Source organism: Columba livia, chromosome 1, assembly GCF_036013475.1.
Source record: "Columba livia isolate bColLiv1 breed racing homer chromosome 1, bColLiv1.pat.W.v2, whole genome shotgun sequence".
Classification (NCBI taxonomy): domain Eukaryota; kingdom Metazoa; phylum Chordata; class Aves; order Columbiformes; family Columbidae; genus Columba; species Columba livia.
In genome coordinates this window covers 135,417,287-135,439,175 of record NC_088602.1, presented here as the reverse complement: position 1 = coordinate 135,439,175, position 21,889 = coordinate 135,417,287, and the positions used below count along the sequence as shown (strand labels likewise).

The 21,889-nt window shown below is 38.2% G+C and overlaps 1 protein-coding gene across 16 annotated transcripts in view; it reads right to left on the bottom strand.

The window, feature by feature from the left end:
- The window catches only part of ABCC9 (ATP binding cassette subfamily C member 9), a 77,344-nt gene that overhangs the window by 26,193 nt on the left and 29,262 nt on the right, over nucleotides 1–21,889 (bottom strand). For 6 of the 16 annotated variants that reach the window (XM_065032014.1, XM_065031989.1, XM_065032007.1 and 3 more), the window contains 15 exons: nucleotides 21,375–21,509; nucleotides 19,945–20,107; nucleotides 19,270–19,310; nucleotides 18,162–18,304; nucleotides 15,294–15,402; nucleotides 13,719–13,829; nucleotides 12,690–12,762; nucleotides 11,393–11,498; nucleotides 6,743–6,781; nucleotides 5,210–5,311; nucleotides 3,758–3,842; nucleotides 3,200–3,280; nucleotides 2,047–2,184; nucleotides 1,426–1,551; nucleotides 772–868 (listed from right to left, as the gene is read on the bottom strand). In XM_065032014.1, coding sequence (XP_064888086.1) covers nucleotides 772–868; nucleotides 1,426–1,551; nucleotides 2,047–2,184; nucleotides 3,200–3,280; nucleotides 3,758–3,842; nucleotides 5,210–5,311; nucleotides 6,743–6,781; nucleotides 11,393–11,498; nucleotides 12,690–12,762; nucleotides 13,719–13,829; nucleotides 15,294–15,402; nucleotides 18,162–18,304; nucleotides 19,270–19,310; nucleotides 19,945–20,107; nucleotides 21,375–21,509 — 1,549 coding nt within the window. Of the gene's footprint in view, nucleotides 1–771; nucleotides 869–1,425; nucleotides 1,552–2,046; nucleotides 2,185–3,199; nucleotides 3,281–3,757; nucleotides 3,843–5,209; nucleotides 5,312–6,742; nucleotides 6,782–9,754; nucleotides 9,794–11,392; nucleotides 11,499–12,689; nucleotides 12,763–13,718; nucleotides 13,830–15,293; nucleotides 15,403–18,161; nucleotides 18,305–19,269; nucleotides 19,311–19,944; nucleotides 20,108–21,374; nucleotides 21,510–21,889 lie in introns of all 16 variants that reach the window. The other 10 variants (XM_065031944.1, XM_065031953.1, XM_065031937.1 and 7 more) reach the window with 4 other exon arrangements.

The window sequence follows — 21,889 nt, the reverse complement described above, 5'->3', positions numbered from 1 at the left end:
TTATACAGCCAGCATAGCATTTTGGGTCACATGGAAGATTCTAGAAAGCTCTCCAAAGCTTTACATTCAGAGACTCTGTCACCTGTTGCATAAAAGTACTCAATATTTACTTTATTCCTGAGTACCAAAATTTTGTCTATATAAAAGAGCACAGCTGTGGGATTAACATTTCTTCTACTCTGACCTTTGACTATAGGATAATTGTTCACATTATACCGAAATACAATTGGTGGAAAACTTCTGCTATGGGAAATACATATTTCATAGGTGCATGAACACTGCATTTATATTTTTTTTTCCAGGTAATAAGAATATACATCTGACAGCCTTGCAGGCCACACTTGGGGAAGAGAAATGTTGACCTGCTCTTGACAGCCCTGAACTGACAATATTTCCATCCATTTCTGATTTTGAACTTTAAAAATGAATTAGTAAGTGATTCCTTGAAAGTTGAAATTCTACACTATTTGGAATACAGAGACTTTGTGTACATTTCCTAGGTCATATAGAATGCAATGTCAGATTATATTTCTGCCCTGAAGTTACTGATATGTGTTTTTTGATGTGAATGAACTTAATTTTCTGCACCCTTATCCCTGCACAATTTTTACAGAAATCTATGGAGAATCCCTTGAACAAGTCATGTTCTAAACAGATAAAAGTATGTGACTTTTCACTGTTATTACCAAGTGTCCCCAAAATCTTCACACTTCATTGCTAAGAATTGTCGTCTTGGTAATCGAGTAAACAAAGTGAAATATTAAAACCTACCTTCATCTTCATCTTCCAGTTGTGATTTGGATTCTCTGGGGTACATGGCCCTCCTAAGGGTTTTTCTCTCAAGAGTAGTCTGGTCAGCTTCCATATCCTGTAATAAGGAAATGTATTTATTAATTTGAGAGCTTAGCTCTCTGCTACTGTTGTAGCACCAACAGTAACCTCAGAGAGACTTTATTTGGATCACTTAGCTCACAAAATGCAAAAGCACGGTATTTTATGATTTATCTTTCAGAAAATCCTTCCCTCTCGCTTTCTTCCATTCTTTCATTCCCTCGCTTCTGGAATGATAAAAACTTCAAAAATAGTATTTAGAGAATCCCAAACACTCATAGCAATAACACAATAAAGGGCTAAGAGATACTTGAGGAAGTCCCTCAGTCTGTCCCTTGCCACAGCAGAGGATCAGTTGTGCACGACATTTCAAAAGGATGTTTGTCTAATGTGTCCTTCAAACCACTCATTACAGGGGTACTACACACTTCCTAGGCAATCTATTTGAGTCCTTCAAGTTCCTTACAGCTCATGTGGTTCTTTTCCCTAATGACTACTTTAAAACTTGTGTCCTGACATTGGTTATTTTTCAGAAATCAACTGAGAAATATTTCCTTTCAGAAAGGTCATCCTTGCCCAAATGCTCCTGTTTACCTTTTCCAATTCTTGATCTTGGCGGTTCATCAAAGTTTTCCAGTGTTCATATAGCTCAATATCCTTGTTTTGGATATCCTTTAGTGTCCCTTCTCTAAGCACCATTCCATCCTTCATTGCTATGATCTAGGGCAGAAAGCATTCAAGAGGTCTACTTAGCAACATATACACCATAAGCACTGATATGGATTCTACAACACATCTTGGTATTTGTGATATTACCGTTATGGAAATTTCTGTGTTCACTGTGTCCAGTATTTTGCTAATTACTTTTTAAGTTTGTCGACACACCTCATGAACTGAAATTTCTATAAGCCATGCTTACCTGTACTTGTAAAAAGCATGGACAAGACATAATAAGTAACAGTCATATTTGCAATTAAGTCACAACTATTCAGTGGCTTTCAATCAAAAAAACTACAGAGATAATGTAAAAATAAAATTGTTCGTTCTACTATAAAGCCTGTATTATGTAAAGCTGCAGTTAATTGCATGACATACGGAATTAAGGAGAGACTCTTACAGAGAAAAGTAGTGCTCTACGTTATTAAACGTTATGGTGCTAACATCAAGTGTATGTTCACCATTAGCAAATCTGCATCATGGTATCTCTTCTCTTACCCAGTCAGCATGTGGTAGATATTGTAACTTATGTGTCACCAGAACAAGAGTCCTCTTGTCTTCTTGGAGAAACTTCAAAATCCCTTCCTGCATTAAATGATCACTTAAATGAATGTCCAGTGCAGAGAATGGGTCATCCTGCAATTGAATAGAATAAAATTTAAAAAAATTAGAACACGATATGAAAACTAGTTTTTTTTTTTTCTTTCAAGAGTTTTTTAAAAATAGAAAATGTGCCATTACTACTGTTTCATCTCTCTCTGATGACAAACACCTAGTCATAGGGCTGCACCATGAAAGAGTGAGATAGAATCCATCATTCTTCAAATCATAGCAACAGATTAAGTTAATTTTTTTTGTGTCTAGATGTGTGCAATGCTGCTGTCACACTGACAGCATGGATTAAATCTGATCAGGAACACGAGAACTGGAATTTTGTGCCCACATTTGAAAATGCCAGGATCCAGAGCCAAGCTTGGGCCTAATTTTAATGGGAAACTGGCACAGGTAAGATAAGCAGAGTCAGGAGCTATTGTAATTTCCTGTAAACTAAAGTGTAGGTGTCCTTGTTTTTCACTTTGGGTGCATGTGGCTAGCAACAAGACAATATTAAGATAAGGATGTTATAGGATATCATACGCAAACACTTCTCTGAGAACAGAAGTCCTTGTTTAATTCTGAAGAGCCCCTCATGAGCAGTAGACTCCTGAAATTCCTGACATGCCTTGAATTTAGTAACAGAGGAGGGGAAGTTTGTCCAAATCCACAGCAGTCTGCAGGAGAGAGGTGAACCCCAATCTGTTCATTGCTCACAAGTAGTTGCATTATGGTGCTTTTCCTTAGAAGTTCTGCTGATTTCAGCGGAACTATGTCGACAGCAGTTCACCACTGAGAGCAAGCAGAAGTTAGACAATATGTTCTGCTGTTCCAGTGTTAGTCTCTGTAGGAAATCCCACCTCCATCAGTCTCCCAGTATGTTTTGATGCTGCCTCTGGTGGATGTTTATTTCCTATCTCTGTAATTTGGATTTGGAGTTGAATACGAGTCCCTATAGTTTTCTAAATCTAACATAAATTTTCCTAAAGCTAAAATATTAGGAATGACAGTTTTATTACTGACTTACCATGCTCCATGTGAAAAAGAAAAATCTTACCAAGAAGACAATGTTGGTGTTCTGATAGAGTGCTCGAGCTACACAGATTCTCTGTCGTTGGCCACCACTTAAATTAATCCCCTAATGAATATAATACATCAGAAATACATATCTTTGAATAAACATTATGATAGGACTTTGGAAATGTGATTTTTTACAATTACACAGAGTTCCAATAAAAATGAATAGCTTCATTAATACGTTAATCCTGTTGATAAACAAGCATAATCCTCATATAATATCAGAAGAAAAATGATTATTTAGCAACTAATCATGGGTAAGTGTAAATTATGAAGAGCTTCTCTAAGAACAGTAAGCTTCTTAGATTTGAAAATGCAACCAATACCAGCATTAAATTCTGCAAGCAAAATACAGGAGACATTTGAGAAACAGCTGAAGACAGAAAAGAGTTTTCAATTTTTTTGCACAAATCCCCAGTGAATCACAACTATTTACCAGGCTGGTAGCCCAATACAGACTAGATCTGTCTGAGTGACATCAGAGAGTGCCTTCTTACTACATAGGTTAAGCAGATATAAATGCATTCATGTTATTTACCCTTTCTCCAATTTCTGTCTGATCACCAAACGGTAGTAAGTCGATGTCAGGCTGCAGAGAGCATGCATCTGTAACAGCTTTGTACCTGTAAAAAGAATATGGTCATTGCAATTATTTAAGCAGCCACTTACTTTGTCAACACAAAAATTTCCAGCTCAAATTCACTGCTAAGTTATTATGGCTCTTTGATAGCTGGATAATTGCAAAAATAGGTAGGGCAAAATGATCATTCAGCAGCTAATCATGGAGTGTTGTAAACTAAGCATTGTAAAAAATGGCATATTTATTAGAGATCTTTATTGGTAAGCCTACTTTTTAAAGATTCAATTGCATAAATTATTGAGTACATTCCTCCCTATTACAGAGCTGTTTTGCTGGACTCTGGATCATTTGAAGCCATTTTCCAATGAGTTATTATTCTTCCCCGTTTAGGTGCCTCTTCACTTACTTCAGTGTGATATTACAGGACAAAGGATCTTTACAGTGCTTCTGATCTTTCCATAATCAGGAAACCACTTGCACAAACTTGAAATTTGCTGTGAGATTTCCAGCTCTGTGGATATATCGTAGATGATCAGACTGAGTGGTGTAATTCAGACTTGCCCTTTGGTATGAGTGAAGTTAGGCTGATGGATGCAGTAGTTGAAGAATCTGGTCACTGAAATTCTAAATGCTTACCTGGATTTTGAGATATCTGGTCATTGCTAAGTTTTATTAAGTGGGAATGGAGTTATACATCTTAGCAAAGCTCACACCGAGATGAATGGGATGTATTTTTAACAATTTAAAAAAAAAGAGTGTTGTCTTTGAAAACATCAGCAACTTGTTTTCCTTAAGTCACTTTTTCCACTGCATTTGTTAGCTGACCTTTTAGAAGGACACAAGAAGCAAGTGGCACAACAGAAGCTGTGCACCTTCACTTTCACACCCACTTCTCCTGAATTTCTGAAGAAAGAACTAAGGCACCCCATCTTCATACATGCAGTGTTTTTGTAAAGTGGCTGCTCCCATAACTTGATCACAGCAGGATTAGCACATAAACTCAGTGCAAACATGCCTAGAATTCTGATTTCCAGAGTCCTCTGGCAACCTCAGGTTCCATTAAACAAAACAAAAATATGTCAGTAATCTCCAAAGATGGGATTCATCTCACCTAACTTTAGCTGCTTGAAAAATACACACGTGGCTTCCGCTGTATTCCACAGAGAGCCACTGCCACTGTGTGATTTCTCACAAACATCTTAGACATGCACGCTGGTTAGCAGAGAAGCCTTGAAAGACTAAGTTTAAACAGAAACCCTCCTTTGAGATGGCTAAAGTCAGGTTAGCTAACACCAGTCCAGGGTTAATGTGCATTAATATTTTTCAAAACCTACAAACTCCCTCCAGAAGAAGCCAAAAACCTCTTTAAAAAAAGCTGCCAGGTGTTCTTGCAAGGAGGGTGATATTTACCTCTGTTTATTAAATGGGCTCCCAAAGATAATGTTCTCCTCCACAGTTGCATTCAGCAGCCACGGCTTCTGAGCTGCGTAAGCCACGGAATATCTGTTTCTACTGTAGACAGATAAGAGCATTAGTAAAAAGCAAAGTGCCGACATTATGAAATGCCCGAGAATCAGTTTTCAAAAATTAATTTGATGAATGTGCACTCATAAAAATACAGAGAAACACGTAGACAAAGCAACTGTTACAAAAGTAAAAGGAAGAATTTTAAATTAGATGCTTTTGTTAGAACAGCACCCACTCTCTCCCATGATGGCAAAATCTACTCTCTGTGTTGTATTCCATTCTCCTGGTACATACCTCAGTTTAGTAACTGCAATTTCAATCCAAAGGCAAATTATAAATAATCAAAATTATTAAATCCTAACAAGCATAGTTATTTGTTTGGGGTTGGTGTTTTGTTTTGGTTTGGTTTTTTTGGTCTTCTTTTTTGTTTGTTTGTTTTTTCTCTAGTATTAAAACAAGTAGTGAAAAGGCACTGTTCAAATGGCATCAGGACACTTGACTTGCTGGTTTTGGAAGTTTTCTATTATTTTACATAGCATGCACATGAAACATTTTTTTTCTGAGTTAATGCTTTTTTCCTTTAGGTCTATTAGATCATGTATTTTCAGACGTGTTTCTGAGAAGCCCGAGATGTGTGAGGAAGGAGGTGTGAACTGATACTGGCTAATGGACCTGAACACTTTATCTTCCTTCTCAGTCTCTTTGATGATACTGCTTCAAACCACACATTTTATATAGTTCTGTATGCAAGCATCTAGGATTTACTATTGAGAGAGAGGGTGCTAGGGTATGAGAAATAGCTGGTTAGAAGCAGTCAGTAGTATCCCCCAAAACTGAAGGAGTTTTAGAAGTTCAGTATGCACTAGTATGAAATATGTCCTCAGGATTATCAAGTAGTAAATCATGGTATGGCTCCCAACCACAGCTATGTGTGCCACTACTTCTCTATCATTTACGATGCGTTTTTAGTTTAGCTTGTCCTTTCTTTTAAACCTGCAGCCCCTTTCAGTGAAGCCAGGGGTGGAGTCACTGCTTGATTTCGGCTGGACCACAGCTGGCTTCCTTCGCACGCTCTGTGCCCTGCTCCATCACACAGTTGTTAAGCTGGGTTTACAAGCAAAAGTAAACCCAGTGCTGATTATAAAATACACAAACACATGGGAGGGTACATGTAATGATGTCTCACATCTGGAGGCCCTGTCTTGCAAGGTATGGAGCACACTAAACTCCCAGTGATGTCAAACAGGAGCTGGAAGCACTGAACATCTTTCAGACAGGACTGAGGTAGTGGTACAATGGCTGGAGAAGATTGGGATCCACTGGATTTAACACATTCTGTCAGTTAATCCTATAGTAAATGATTACCCACATGGTAAGAAAACACAGAGATGGTTTAAGGGTACAAAGATGAATGTTTGAGGAAATTCTGAAGAAATGAATGAGTGTATTATGATACACCAAAAACAGAAATAATACCTTCTGGATGCTTCAAAAGAAGGCTCAGTTTCATTTACACTGTAAGTTATGGTAAATGACATTTAGTAAACAGGAAATATAGAGAATAACACTTTGTGCAAGTATTACATACATACATACATACTGTAGTTCAGTACATATCTTAAGAACTCAACATCAGTTTGCATTTTTTTTTGTTCTTAAAGGGAAAATAAATAAGGTCTAATTAAAAGTATATAACTTTTCTAAATAAATGGTGTCATATCTACAGCACATGGTGGCTAAACAGGCAAGTTAGAAAAATGTATTAAATGTTAGAAAATGTATTAAAAATTTAAAGTGTATTATAAAACATATTCAAAAGGAAATTGTCATTATTGCCTAGGCATATAAAAGGCTGACAAGTAGTAAGTTAGCTTTACCACATGTTACGCCAATGACCTGCAAAAGTTGGTAACTAACATCAAATTTCCCCTGGAGCGAAGATAAGCTTTGCAGATACACTTTTGAAACAGAACAGATTTTGAACCTGTTACTAGCAGTAAGGCTGCATCAAGCCATGCATGGCACTATGACACCTAGGCTTTCCTTGTCAACCTCCATGCCTTGAGCATCACGTCCATGAAATACGTTTTGAATAGCATGCAATGGCGGCAATGGCATGAATTATTTTGCAGCTCCCTCTGTTTATTAATTGACTTATTAACACTGTTGAGGGTATGGAATGGCAGCCAAAGCAGTTCTGGACCGGTGATGGTGCTTGTGTCCAGGCATGACAACACATCACTGCAAAGTGCAAAACCTGAAACAGTAAGTTTATGCCAGGTAAATGAAAACAGGCATCAGAAGGGACTAGAAAACTGATATTAATGTGGTATTTGCCTGACCTGACAAACAAACAAACACAACCCAACAACAAACAAACAAATCTTCCCCTCCCTAGCCTACAAATCCTCCAGATTAAACATTTTACTGCTGAGACAGACATGTCTGCTTGCCTGCTGGGATACCAGTAATTGCAGCTGCACTCATAAGCAGAGGATCCAAGTCTGGCAAAGGGCATAAAAACTCTAATAGCAGAGCCCTCATAATTCCAGACTCACATATTAAGCATCTTCCCAAAATGCCAGAACTGAGAAATGTTACTTTCTGTGCTGGTAATTCATGCCTCCTAAAGTACACAATCAGTGTGTTTCCTTTGTGTGCCAATCACCAGAGAAGATATTACATCTGAGGTGAATAAGCCACGTTGGTTATCTCAGAAGGGTCAGAGAGCCATAAATTGAGGCCCCAAACAGACATTGCTTCAGCAGAGCGGATCCTTTATTCAGCAGAAGCTTCCAGTCTTCTCTATAATGGAAAAAAGTTACAAGAAAGCAAAAGATAGAGTCTAATGAGAGATTAAAAAGAGGTTGGAAATTAGCTCAAGACAAACAAAAAGGAAGAAAACCTAGATTTCCTCTATCAAAAACACCAAACTTTTATCAGCAGAGCATTGCAATGGCAGAGAAAAGGATAATGCTTTCATGTATATGTTTGGGAATGCCCTCTGAAGTGCAATTTAATGAAAACTGGGCACAAGCCTTGCAAGACCACTTTCAATTCCATACCAGATTTAATATGCTTGCTATCACAATCAAGTGGATTATCTGAAAGAGAAAGGACTAATTCTAGGTTCTCAGTTTTTTAAACTCTTCTTCCTTGACTAGAAATTTGATTCCATGCTTGGCTTGACAAATACACTTTAATTCTCCCTAATTATGAGTGAGATTTCTGTGAGAACCCATGCCCATCAGTCATCTCATGAATAAACACACGAGGCCTTTGCTAAGCTGGGGCCTTCACAAATAAGGGGATGAAGTATTTGGTCTTGTATTTTATCACCTTACTGAATCTGAAAGATTGATGTGATTGCAGGGTATGAGAGTGGACTGAAACTGAAGCTCCTGAGAATTCTAAAAAGAGCATTTTATTTATCTGCTGCATTTAGTAATCTTTGCTCTAATTTATTAATTTATTGAAATGTGGCTATTTATACTGATTTTTAGTCTGTACTATACATATTCCCCCAAATGGAGCATGGTAAATTCAAGTATGAAATAGTAGGAAAGACCAAACTAATTACATTGATTAGCTATTTTTATAAGTTTTTGAATATATAAGCTGAAACACTACAGAACTGAATCTAAATCAAGGTTTCAAGGAGAAGTCAAAGAGACCTTGTTGAAGTTTGGACAACTTTTGTGCTAACTCTGGATGTTTTAAAATACATCTCTACCCAGGCCCAGATTCCCTCAGCCTACAAAAGGAAAAGGGAGAAGAATAAAAGGATACAAAATCTCTACCATATCACTGTACCAGCAGAATGAGCAATTTCCTCTGCTAATATAGGCAAGAATTTTGAGGCAAGACAAGGACTGAGCATTCACACAAATTCTAGCCAGCAGTTTGGAGGAATTTATTCCTGTCCCTGTAATCAGCCTTGACAGCACAGCAATACTAGTAGGTGTGCTGACTTTGGCTACTGACATTTATCTGGATGACTGTTTATCCATCTGTGGATAACACTACTGCGGTTGCAACCTTTTGATAAATAATTGTACTTGCAATTCTTCTTTTTCTTGAAGCTTTCCATAGCTTGAGGGCAGAACAGGTCATATAGGAGGATTCTTTTCATAGTTCTTGTGTTTCCCGTGATTTTCACTTAGTACACAACAACCCTTTTCCACAGAAAACAGGCCGATATGTAGAAAATGTGCACACACCAACAGGGTGTTCAAGCCCTGTGATGAACTTCCACAAAGATGCGCTGCAGGATTAGCCTAGTATAACTGGGGCTGAAATCTTATCCACCATCACTATTACTGTGTTGCTATATCCAAATTTGCTGAGGAATTTGTCTAGTCTGTATTCCATCCCTGTATCAGTAGCTGTGTTAGTCATGCATGTGGAATCACATGGAAAAGGATTTAAGAGAGTAAATAGGACCTTTATTATGCTTTTGTAAAGTACAGGATCCACTTAATTCAATACCTGAAGTATCCTTCTGTATTCATCTGTCTGCCAGGCAGTCTGAAATTATCAGCAAAATATAACTGTATTTGCATCAGTTACATCACAGTACCAAATTATAGTTTGCAATGAAAAAAAGTCACTCAGTAAGGCCTGAGATGCATGCTAAAGTCTGAGTTAGCTGGTTATTTACAGACTCCTAATCAACTGACAATATGACCTTAATTTCTCTTGAACAATTTGAAACCTAAATAGTCTTTCATAAACTTCCTTCAGTATCTTTCTAAGATTTTTCATTTACTCTATTCTTCCTAAGATCCTATTTCTTTCTTTAAGACAATTTCGAGGCTTTCTCAAATATGTCTTTGAAAACAATTGCGAGAATGATTTCAAGATATACTCTACTCAGTCCTTGTATTTTCTTAAACTACTCAGAAAAAAAATGCCTGATTATGATGTCAGAATCTTTATTCTATGTCTCAAAGAAATTAACTGCGGTAGGTCACATATTCTTCTTCCTTCGAAGCTAAAACTCGCATAAAATGAAACTAATGTTAAGTCTTGCCTTGGCTCCGACTGTACCTGCTACTCCAGTGAGATCATACGTTTAGAATAGCAGACAGTGAAATATGGCTAGAGAACAGAAAATGCCATACATACTAACACAGGAAAAGCAAAAATATCCAGCTTGTACCATTGCTGTAAGAAAAAGACGACAAAGGAGGTTACTAGTCAAGGGATGGGGCAAAAAATTATTGGTCTCTGTCACAAAATTCACCCTTTTTTTCTCGAAAAACTAATAAAGAGGAGTTTGGCTTGGTAGTTTTAAGGAAACAGAACTGATGTTTAAAATCAAAGAACAAGTCTTGGGGTTACAGCACATCCCTTCTACAGCCTCTGCCATGCCTGGGCTGGAAGAGTGGTCGCTGCCCCACCTGGCCTTGCACTCACTGGGTCTGAACTTGTGTGGATCCCAAGGCCTGACCCCACAGGCAGTTTCCTCTTCAGCAACAGCTTCTTCAGAGCCTTGACTCTTTACTTACTTGGTGTCCTCAGGCTGCTTTCTGAAGATGTAACTATGAAGAGGAACATGGACTTCCATAGATGAGGCTTGGGCAGATACCAGGGAAAGAGAAAAGCTCACGTGTTACCCTATCACTTTTTTTTTTTCCCTGCTAGCAGCAGCATCACTGGGTGAGAAAGCCTTTTCTGTATGCAGGTATCCCACACATATCACTGGACTGCTCAAGCGTGTCATGCTTTCACAGGTGTGTACAGTAGCAGCATAACGATGCTGACCTCAATTACAGTGAGTACCATAAATCCAGAGCTGACTCCCTCCAGAGAGGACTATTGCATAACAGGAATAGTATGTGCTTTCTGTTCAGGTCATTTGCTAGGGCCAATATATTAGATATTAATCACCAGATTAGTCTCTTTCCCTTCCCGAGACACTCTGCTCTGAACCATGAACAAAACATGAACAAAAATCCATAAAAATCCTGCATAAGTTTCCAGGTGATGCCTTCCAGAGAGGATGTGGATGATGATAATCATTTAACATGCAGTTCAGAGACATAAAGTCTACATTTCTCGCAGCAAATCCCAACTACCTCCTTCTTAAATGAATGCAGCAATTAATAGCTATATGAAACATACTTGCTCCAGTGAACTTTCCCCTCCAGCGTCTGCATCTCTCCCAATATGGCAAGGAGAAGTGATGACTTGCCACAGCCAACTTGACCCACAATCATTGTCATCTGACCTATGATAATAATGAGCACATTTTCAAAAAAGAAAAACAAAGAAACAATTGCATTTAAGTCCACAAAGCCCAATTGGATCCAATTCTAGAGCACTTGTAGTGGTTGGTTAAATTAGTTAGCATCCACCAGGTATATCGGTGGCATTGCTTGTATTCACCTATAGAAATATATATTAATGGACAGTCCAGGTACACACCAGTCTCCAAAGGAATGAGATCGTTGCTTTGACATATATTATCATACGTTGTGTGGGAGTATGTTACTTTATGAAAGTAATTTATGTTATAAAGTGGGGAGTGATTATTCAGTCCGGGGTTCCATGAAAATTTGGGCCAACCTAATAAGTGACTACAACTGAAAGAAAATCCATCAGTCTTTTCTGCACTCCTTCTTCCCCCTCGCCCTTCCACTTTCCTATATCAGTCCTACTCTGTAGTGGCAATGTTGCTTCTCAGATCTTCCCATAAGCTAATTGAACTCACTAACTGTGGTAGTGAGCATATTTGCCAGGTAAGCTTCTCACCAGCTGGCGAGCGAATGGTCTCATTCCTTCTAAAGGAGGTAAACTCTCAGACTGGCTTACCCACCTTGCACACCTATGGCCTTAGATTGTAAACTCCTTGGAGCAAAGAGTTTTTGTTGGTGCTGTAAGATGCATTGGACTAGCACAAAGAAGTGTTCATCCATGTACAGGACACCTAATGCTACAGTGAAACAAATTATATAGACTTGGGGATTATGTATAGTTCTTTGGAATTACTTAATAACCGTGATATCTAAGATATGTCCACCCAAAGTAATAAGATATTTTAAAACTAAGCACTTGATAGGATACAGAAATAAAATGTAAGATTATTTAGTAACATGAAATACCAACACTGGTAGGAATTTTACAATAATAATAATCAGAAGAAGTTGCTACTTTTTGCACTTGCTATGTAAGTCTTCCAAAACAAGTCAAAGTTTTGTAAATCTGTGAAACTCCTAGACAAAAGGCATTGAGGATGTAAGAAGTTACAGGAGATCAGCTGGACAAAGAGACATTAATTAAAAGAAATTCAGAAATTCACCTTCATTTTTTCTTATAGAAATCTAAATGTGTGGTTTTGTGCTTTTCACCACATCAAGAAACTGAATTAGCAGCAATTTGGTATCACATATTTCATGTTTAAGGTGTGCATTTATCCTACCTGTTGGAATTCTGATGTTTATGTTGGACAATGTAGCTAAACCACTTCCCCATGAAAAGTATCCATTGGTCACCTACAAAAAAATTACATGTCAGATCTATAAACACATGGGGGGAAAAAACATAATGTCTACTTCGGACTTAAAGTATATTACTAAAATAAATCACGATTAATAAATGTGGTGAGGTATACTTATATATGAAAAAAAGCAAGTTAGGCTAGTAAAGACTGCCAAACACAGAAAAGTTTGTGAATAAGGAAAGTTATACACACAAATATACATACTGTATGAAATGCAATAATGGGATGATCTTGAGCTGAACTCTGTTAACCAAATACTTTCACTCCATCATGTATAAGATTAAAGACTAAGAACAACGATCACAAGACGTCACAAGTGATAATCTAAGCAGCATATCTTATCAAGGAATGAATCCTTCTCAATACTGTGATTCCCAAAGTACAAATTAAATATTCACAAGGTTTATGGTGGACATAAGAAAAATGTTCCCCAGTGGACCCCAGCCTTTTTGTGCCTACTTCCTTTGGAGTTGACAGGGCCATAAGACATTATTTGCACAGGGCACAGACGTGGGGAAAAGTTGGCCAACTTGATTTAAAAGAATGTCATAATAAATGATATGTCATAATAAATGCCAAAAAACCCCCACCCAACACTCAACAGTTTTAGTTTTGGTTCTAAGAGTGAAAGAAATTTAATGAAAGGGAAGTCTAAAAATATCTGTATTTCTGGACATCGGATTATCTAGGTTTTGCTACTTTAGACTCATGTTTATGTTGGACAATGTAGCTAAACCATGGTCTTCCTGAGAAGACAGGAAATCACTAGAAAGACCTGGTCTGAAGCCAATTCTCACTTCGTTTTTAGCTAAAGTGCTAATTTACTTAATGGCTTGTTCTTGCATTGGACAATTCGCCTTGGGAAGAACAGCAGCAATTAGGCACTATCTAGAAGTGTTGCAGGCAGACCTGCTCCACGTAAAGAATGAGATGATATTTTCAAACCACCTTGATTGCGGTATCATCTATCTCCACAGGACGTGTTTGCTTCCTTGTCGGCTGTTCATAGCTTTCAAGCTGATACCTCAAGGGCTGCCGCCTGTTGATGGCCTTGGTGTGCTACACGGTGAGATGAAGAAAGGAGAAAAGTTGGAATTCTCAACAGAGGACACCATTTGGTTCCCTTATAAAACAGACAATCCATTCCCTTTCCTCCCACCATTCTAGGTCACAAGAAGAAACCAGTGCTTTTCGGTCTGTGTGATAATAAAGACGTACTACTGAGATGCATGTATTGTAAAGTTTTAAAGACCCTTAACTGAAGCACAGGAAATATCTTTCTGATTTTGTTTTCCATGCATAAAAATCCCAAATTTCTGCTCTAACATCCTCCTCAAAACACGAGGTAAGTGTGCCCTACCCGAGGTAGCTCCAGGCAAAGCTGTGTCAAAAGCGTAATGACATGGAGTTACCAGTTTGGTTCTTGGAAGTAGAATGGCTGCAGGAGCAAGAAGCATATCGAATTAGCTTGTGCAGAGTACCTCACTGATGCATTACAGTGACTGTGGAGCTAGCTCATTCAGAGCTACCTGTGCTTTTCGTAAGTGCCACGGTATTCAGCTGAATCTGTGTAATCTTAGTGATTCCTCAGAACTGGGCTGTCTACCGTGAATGATTTAACCTTTACAGATATTACTTTTGTTTTTCCCTCTCCCCGTCATCTAGACTTTGTTTCTCTCTGTAGGGCTGGGCAAAAGGTAGGCAAGAGAAGTAAAATAAATTGCTGTTCCAATTTCATTTTTGTTTCCTGTTAAGCCAGAAAAACAAGGAAAATGTTGTTGGAGGTTCACAAACTAATTCAATTCAGCTCAAAATAAAACTTATTTTGTGCTAATCCTTTCTTTCTCTTGCCATCTTTAAGTTTTCAGTCACATTTCAGATAATAAAATTAGTTTGAAACAGTGGAAAAATCTAGCCTTAGCAAAATGACAAAATGAAAAAATATCTTTTCCCAAATCATAGAATCATCGAATAATAGAAACATTTTGGTTTAAGATCACAGACTCCAATCCTTGGGGTTTTCTCCCCTCAAATTTCATTCAAATTCACTATATGTTTAGCACTCTGAAACCGAATTTTGGAATGAATTCCTATTTCACAAAGTTTGGTGGTTTTTTTCCTACCTCCAATTCAGAATTTCCTAAAGCAGGAATCAGTCCTACCTAGAGATGCACAACATACAAAGGGCTGTACCGGCGAAGTGCAGCACAAACCCTGTAACCACAGGAAATGCACCTCAGTAATCCATAGAAACTAAGGCGGCTGAATTTGAGCCCTACGTGAATGTGCTGGTGTGTTATGGGATTTTTATTCCTACTGGCACTTCAGCAATCCTTAAATGTGTTTCTGTATCCTTCATGTTGTAGAAACACAGAGATCCCCACATGGAAGAGGCAAAACTGGTCAATGCTGGAGTCAGGCTAGAAGCCAAAACTCCCAGGCCCTATCAGGTAGTCCATTGGTATTGTACAGGGCTATATGGCCTCTCTGCTTTGAAATTCAGTGTCATAAAACAGAACTTACAAGTCCTGTGTGCTTCTTACAGGATTCATAAGCTACAGAGCTGTCCCCACCTCTCCAGCTGTCATCTCCAATCTCATCGCTCAGGAGAAACTCATTCAGCTTCTGTACACTTGAAAGGAAACAGGACAGTGAGTTAAATAAACCCAGGTTTCCATGAGTACATTTTCATTTTGGTGCAGCCCAGCCAGCAGGATGTATCAGAACTGTTCCAAAAGAAGTTCATGGGATACTTTTGGCTTCCTATTGGATGGTCTACCACCCTGATGGCAAGTGAAAAAATGTTTACACGGAAGAAGGACAGATTAAAATAATTAAATATTGTATTGGTAACTGGGAATGAAGAGGAGAGCTAGTAATGCACGTGCCACTAGAACTCTGTGGGAATGGTTTCCATCCAGGCAGGCTTATCTCTTCCGTGCATTTCTCTTGCCTGTGTACAGACAGTATGCATAAATTTGTCATTCACCCACCTACACTCTCTGAAAACGACAATGGTGCCTGCTGAACCCAGCTTTTGCATACACTGCATGCAAACAAGCCTGACTACTGCACAAATCAGCACAGCCATGGCCAGCCTTGGAGAAATACAGCAAGAGCTCTCTTTGCTTGCTTCTTAAAACTGTCCCCTCAGAAATACAGTGCATGGGTTCAATCCATTCTTTGTCACAGAAGGATCTGATCTGCTTTCTGCCTCACTTGTTTTCAGAGTGCTGTCATCTTAATTGTTCTGGGGAAGGAATGAACAAAAGCAGCCACAGGGCATGGTGAAGCTATCTTTTCAAAAAATAAAATCAAGGTGCATAGAGCCAGAGACCAAGAAAACAAGAACATATGACTTCAGATCAGTGATTTGAATATTAATCTGCAAATGAGAACGCAGTCCTGTTTCAAGGCCTATGTGACCATTTTGTATGAAATTATCAATAAATGTTCAAGCTACAGAGATACTGGTTAGCAAGAAAGCACTGTTATTTTCATTATTTCCTCCTAGAAGTGTACTTTCTCCTATCTCCCCTTTTGAAAGGAAAACGTACATGTTTAATGCCCATACCAGAATGTCAAGCTTACACAAGTGCATCAAGTGGGAATTTACCTTCTTGTAGAAGATAAGATGTCTCATTCTGATCATCTGCCTAAGCAGACATCAACCATTACTTTGGATTTGAATGAGGACAGGTACCCTCAAAAGCTTTCATGGTACTAGAACTACTCTTTACATTAAAATGGAGATTCTAACCAAAGTATAAGCACTTAATCATAACACAAATTAGTGTATCCTCATATACATGTATTTGATTGATGACAGAGCCACAGAGTGGCCAAGAACACATTCTTAATTCTTTACTTGGGGGACATGATGTTCATGGGAGAAAGATGTTAGGAAATAAGTTTGCCAAAGGGTAGAGTTTGTTTTGGCAAATATCGTCTTTAAATACTGTCCTGAAGGATGGCCAGTAGTGCTAAGCAAAACGTAGATACCATTTTGATATTAGGCCTATGCTAAACATAGTGCAGAGATGTAGAGGCTGGGATGCTTTATAAAGGAGACTTGAGATTTTCCACTAGTCAGAAATAATTTTCAACCTAGGGAAAATCATCTGGCCCTGCTGCTGCTTTGATAAAAACAAACCGTATTTAATTATTATTTTTTTTCAATCAGTGTGGTTTCTCAAGTCCCCTTGACTGCTCTTTGTTATTATTCTTACCCACCAAAAAGAGGCAGTGGCAGCAGCAATGCAATACCTTGCCAATGTGCCTTAGTCTTGGCAAGAAAGAACTATATTTCTGGGTGGTAAGTTAGTTTGGTCTTCATATCCTGCTAGTGCTTGGCATCTAACACTTTACTGCCAGCCAGGTGTCAGTTTGTGCCTCTTGGGACAGCTTGGCAGTGTGGATGTGTACGTAACTGCTCTGTGACCATGAGTCTTTCCATACAGACCAGTGAAGCAACAGCCAAAAGTCTGGAATTTGACTTACTACCAATGAGCACCCTTGAGATTAAGTGCTCCATAGCCTAGCACAAAGGAATTTGTTTTGTCAGGCTATTTGCAGAAAGAAATGCCTGGAACATATAAGTTCCTGATGAAGCAACACATTTTATGAGATAATTTTCCTTTTAATTTTCCTTTTTTTTTTTTTTTTAATCTTTTTCACTTCGTGCCCACTTCCTTGCTGTCCTGTTATGCAGATACCTAACCCTCAAAAACTAAAACTACCAAATGTCTGTCTTGCCATGGTTCCTCTCCTGTGTCTTTAGCGTCATTCAGGGCAACAGCATTTCCTCTGCAAGAGAAGTCTTTTCAGGCTCAGTATCCCTTGAGAAACTATTCCTTCAGTGTCCAATGTTCCTCCATTCACTCTCTTTCCTAAGAGAGTCCATGCTAGTGCTAGTCAATGAGAGGCAGGACAATACCAAACTCTCACTTAAAGCACAATGCACCCTTTGTGGTAGAGTTAAGCCAGTTGCTTTTCCTTGCATCAGCAGGGCCAGTCTTGCTAGGCAGCTTCAGGTCAGTCTCTCATTTACCTCTGTGTGGACAAAAGCCCAGAAAAGTACTGGGTGAGAATGAGGGTGGGTGGCCACACCGTGAGAAGAGGAGCATTACTCAAGGAAGGACAGTCCAGCTCTGAATCTGGACTGCCAAGCTTGGTGAAATTATAAAATGAGTGGAAAGTTTCTTTGTCCCTGTATCATGCAGTAAAAAGAAAGGATTACCCTGATTTTTCTCACATTTCTGAACATCTGAGTCCCACCTCTTACTCCTCTCCCACGTGAGCAGGTAGAAACAAACTTTTCCTATGGCACGTTCCCTGTTGTGTTGCAGAATGTAGGTGTTCAAGAATTAGAGAAACTAGAAGGCCACTTACCTTATGATAGCCTTGACTGCAAAACGAACCACAGTGGAGAGCAGGAACAGTGGTGTGACCAGGATGTGAAACAAGGACAGTGATGCAAAGGCCTGGGCAGGCTGCAGTGGCTTGACATTGGTATACGCATAAGTCACAAAGGTCTGTCACATTAGGAAAAGAGCATGTCAGGCGAAGATGGACAAGGACAGCAAGCAAAATATTTGCCTAACTAAGGCCAATAACTGTATACCTCAATTTATTGGGAAACCCAGTAACCTTCTATTAAAATGAAAAACATTTTTAAAACTTGCCAGTGATTTAAAGAGATTTACACATTTAAGAATGAAAAACTCTTTTGTTGTAAAATCAAGGGATTCAGTTTTGTAAAGTTTTGTAATATACTTCAGGGTTTAGACGAAGCACGCAACTGAGAAAAAATCAATAAGAATCTAATAAATATTTTCTTTTCCATAGACGCAGAACTATGGTCATATTTACCCAACTCAGGTACATACTGTGAGCATACTCTGAGTAATGCCCTCAGAATCTGGTCTATGAAGACTCTTTACTGACTGGCATGTCGTAGTTCCTCTAGTGCATTAGGCTGAGGTTTAAACCTAGCCAGAAGACAAGCAAAATTTATTTCTCCTTAAACTGCACTTTCTTGAATACTGAAATTGTGTCTTATATTGCACTTTGAAAGAGCAATGATTTTTTCTGCTAGACAATACAAAAGCAAAGCCACCAAAACCCTTTCAAAATGAGAGCTTCTCAAAATGGGTCTTCTTTCAAGCTGCAGTGATTTTCCTCTTTATCACAGGATCAGAGAATGGTTGGGGTTGGAAGGGACCTCTGGAGATAATCTAGTCCAACCCATTTCTTCTAGCAAAAATTTTTTGTTTGTTTTTACCAATCCAAACCACATCTGGTGAAATACCACCTCTGGGAATGGGCACTTCCAGTGTCATGCTATACTGCAGTTAGCAGGGACACATTAACTCATCTGCTGGTTTTATGAGGAATATGTCATACAATAACAATGGTGTCCTTTCTTCCGCCTTCCCCCCCGCTGCCCTATTTTTCTCTCCTTTTTTATAAGGAAAAGCAAAAAAAAAACATATCTTACTGCAAGAACAGCTGCTATTGGTATGGCTGCATTCATAAAAACTGAAAGGGAAATAAAACGGGCATCAGAGTATATGAAATAAGAAAAAACAGTTTTACAATTAGTTGTATGGCACTAGAAGAATACAGTTATTTACAGTTCAAGTAATTAAAACTCCCAAAGGAAAAATGCTCGACAGGAACAAATTTCCTTCCATGACAGAGCAAGATCTTAAACATATAAACAAATAAGCCAAGGAATTATCTCATCTGTATATTTTAGTGAACTAGGATAAAAAGTTTCATGTGCACAATTATTATGCAACACAACTAAAACATTACCCTCCTAGCTCTTCTGCATTACAGAAAATACAATTTATTTCAGACACTAATTTGTCTGTTGCTACAATCTGCGCTGCTAATATTATCTAGAGCCTTCTAACTGTAAAGCAACTCATAATCGTGATGTCATAATGAAGGTGACAGAAAACTTGCTACAGAAAAAAATCAAAAAGACATGCTCTATATTTTCAAGTTTCTGTGTTATATATTTGTCATGTCATTTTATGTTAATCACATTCCACACACGCACACAAAAGTGTCACAGGCACAGCTGCATCTCACTTTAGTTGAAGTTAGGAGGAATGCTGACATGAAGAACAAGATCCATTTCTGAGCACTAAAAACAGTTACTTACTTGAAAGAGATGTATGAAGAGCAAAGGTTTTGAGACTAGTGAGTTCCTTCATTCTCGTTTCTTCCACACTAGTACAAAATATGTGCTCCCAGGCATAGAGCTTTAATAACTTAATGCCTTTTAGTATCTCATTGGTTTTCTTTAATCTCTCAGTAGAATAGTCCTTCATTTCAAAAGAAAACAAGGGTAAGAAATTGATAATGGTTTGTAGTTTTAATGAGAATGCTCTTTTCCCTTTCCTTCTGTTGTAAAAGCTATTGGAAATTCATAATTTTGTTTGTTTGTGATTTTTCAAAGGCTCTTAGTTGTCACACTGAGTAACAATATAAAATTCCATGTTCTCTGGAGATACTAACATGCTTACAATCATAGGGTGAAATTAAATGACCCTGTTCTGAAAAGAAAAATAAACTGAAACATCCAAATCCTTTGGATTAATAGGTCAGTGATGTCTGTAACAATAGACAGAAGACTACATGGATGTAATTGCTGATAGAAGATTCCTTCTGTGATTCATACAGACTAGTCATGAAAATAAGTGAGATGTTTATTGATATATTTAGGTAATTGCCTCTCACCAGAAAACAGTAATCCTAAATTTTGTTAAAATCATAATACGAAAGATATTATGAGTCAGAGGAACTCAGAAAAGAGAAAAAAAGAAAATTTCAGACTATTTCTGAAATTATGCAAAGATAAATCCTTTGTCAGTATAAATTGGCACAACTCAACAGGAATGAAGTGTGCTGAGCATTAGATCCATGTACGTATACCTTGCTCACTGAATATTAAGATAACAAGGATCTTTAAATATTTGATGGCTCAAACTTCAAAGGTTGATTTAAAAAGTTCAAAGACCATGAGAATAAAGTTAAAAATTAGACAAAGTATCAGAAAACATTTCTAATTGGTGTACTAAATTAGTCAGCAATATAAGCTTATAGCACTGAAGAATGTACAATATATTTTGATTCAGCAGTGCCAGATGATGGTTAGAGAACATCAAAGCTTGGAGTGACAGTTTCTAGCCATTTTGAGGGGGGCTTATACACATTCTTTAATACTGTGCTCCTCTAATTTACCAGTCATTTGTACTGTTTGCTAACATCCCATGAAATACAACATCTGAATTTGGAAATAACACCCTTTCATGGAGCTAAGATGAAACTGTACTAGCTGGGTGAAAAATACTCTCTGCAGAGAAGGCAGGTCAAGGACCACATACTAATTTCAAATTCTTGTCTGACAAATGTTAGGAAGTAAGGGATTCTGAACCACAGAAAAACAGAAAGGGAGGGACAATAGAATTAAGGGGTAGTTTGCCCAAACTTCCACAATGAATGTTTACTAACAAGAAGAACAGAAGCCAGAACCCCTGGTTCCCTGTTCTCATTTCTGGATCACAAATGTCACTGAAATAATTTACTTACAAGAGTGCTCTTCTGAGCCTCAGCCAACTTCGTAGCTATGAAGTACTGTATCGGAGCTAACAGTACAATGACAGCAGCACCAACCAAGGCACTCACTCCGAGTAAATTATAGAGGAGGATCACACCCATTATTATCTATGAAGAAAAAGGCAACATAGGAAAAAAAGTAGATTTTAATGTGCCAGAATGATAGCAAAAAAAAAACCGTTTTTCTAATAAACAGTTAAATGGTTCGTCTGAATCAACTGAGCCTGTACCCTAAGTGTGAGAAATGAACCCAAGAAGCCTTTATTTTTGACATTAACTGCATAGTTTGCATTACTGCCTGGTAGCCCTAATTCTAGATGAAGGTTTCCAAAGAGCTAAAGAAGCACTAAATTATGGTATTTGCCCCAAGGCATTTTACAGCATCACTGGCCTCAAGTCTTATTTACACCAGAGCTCCTTACATCACTCTGGAAGTATTCAAAGGTCTTAGGACTGTCACGCATTCTGCCGCAGTGCTCCTCTGTCAG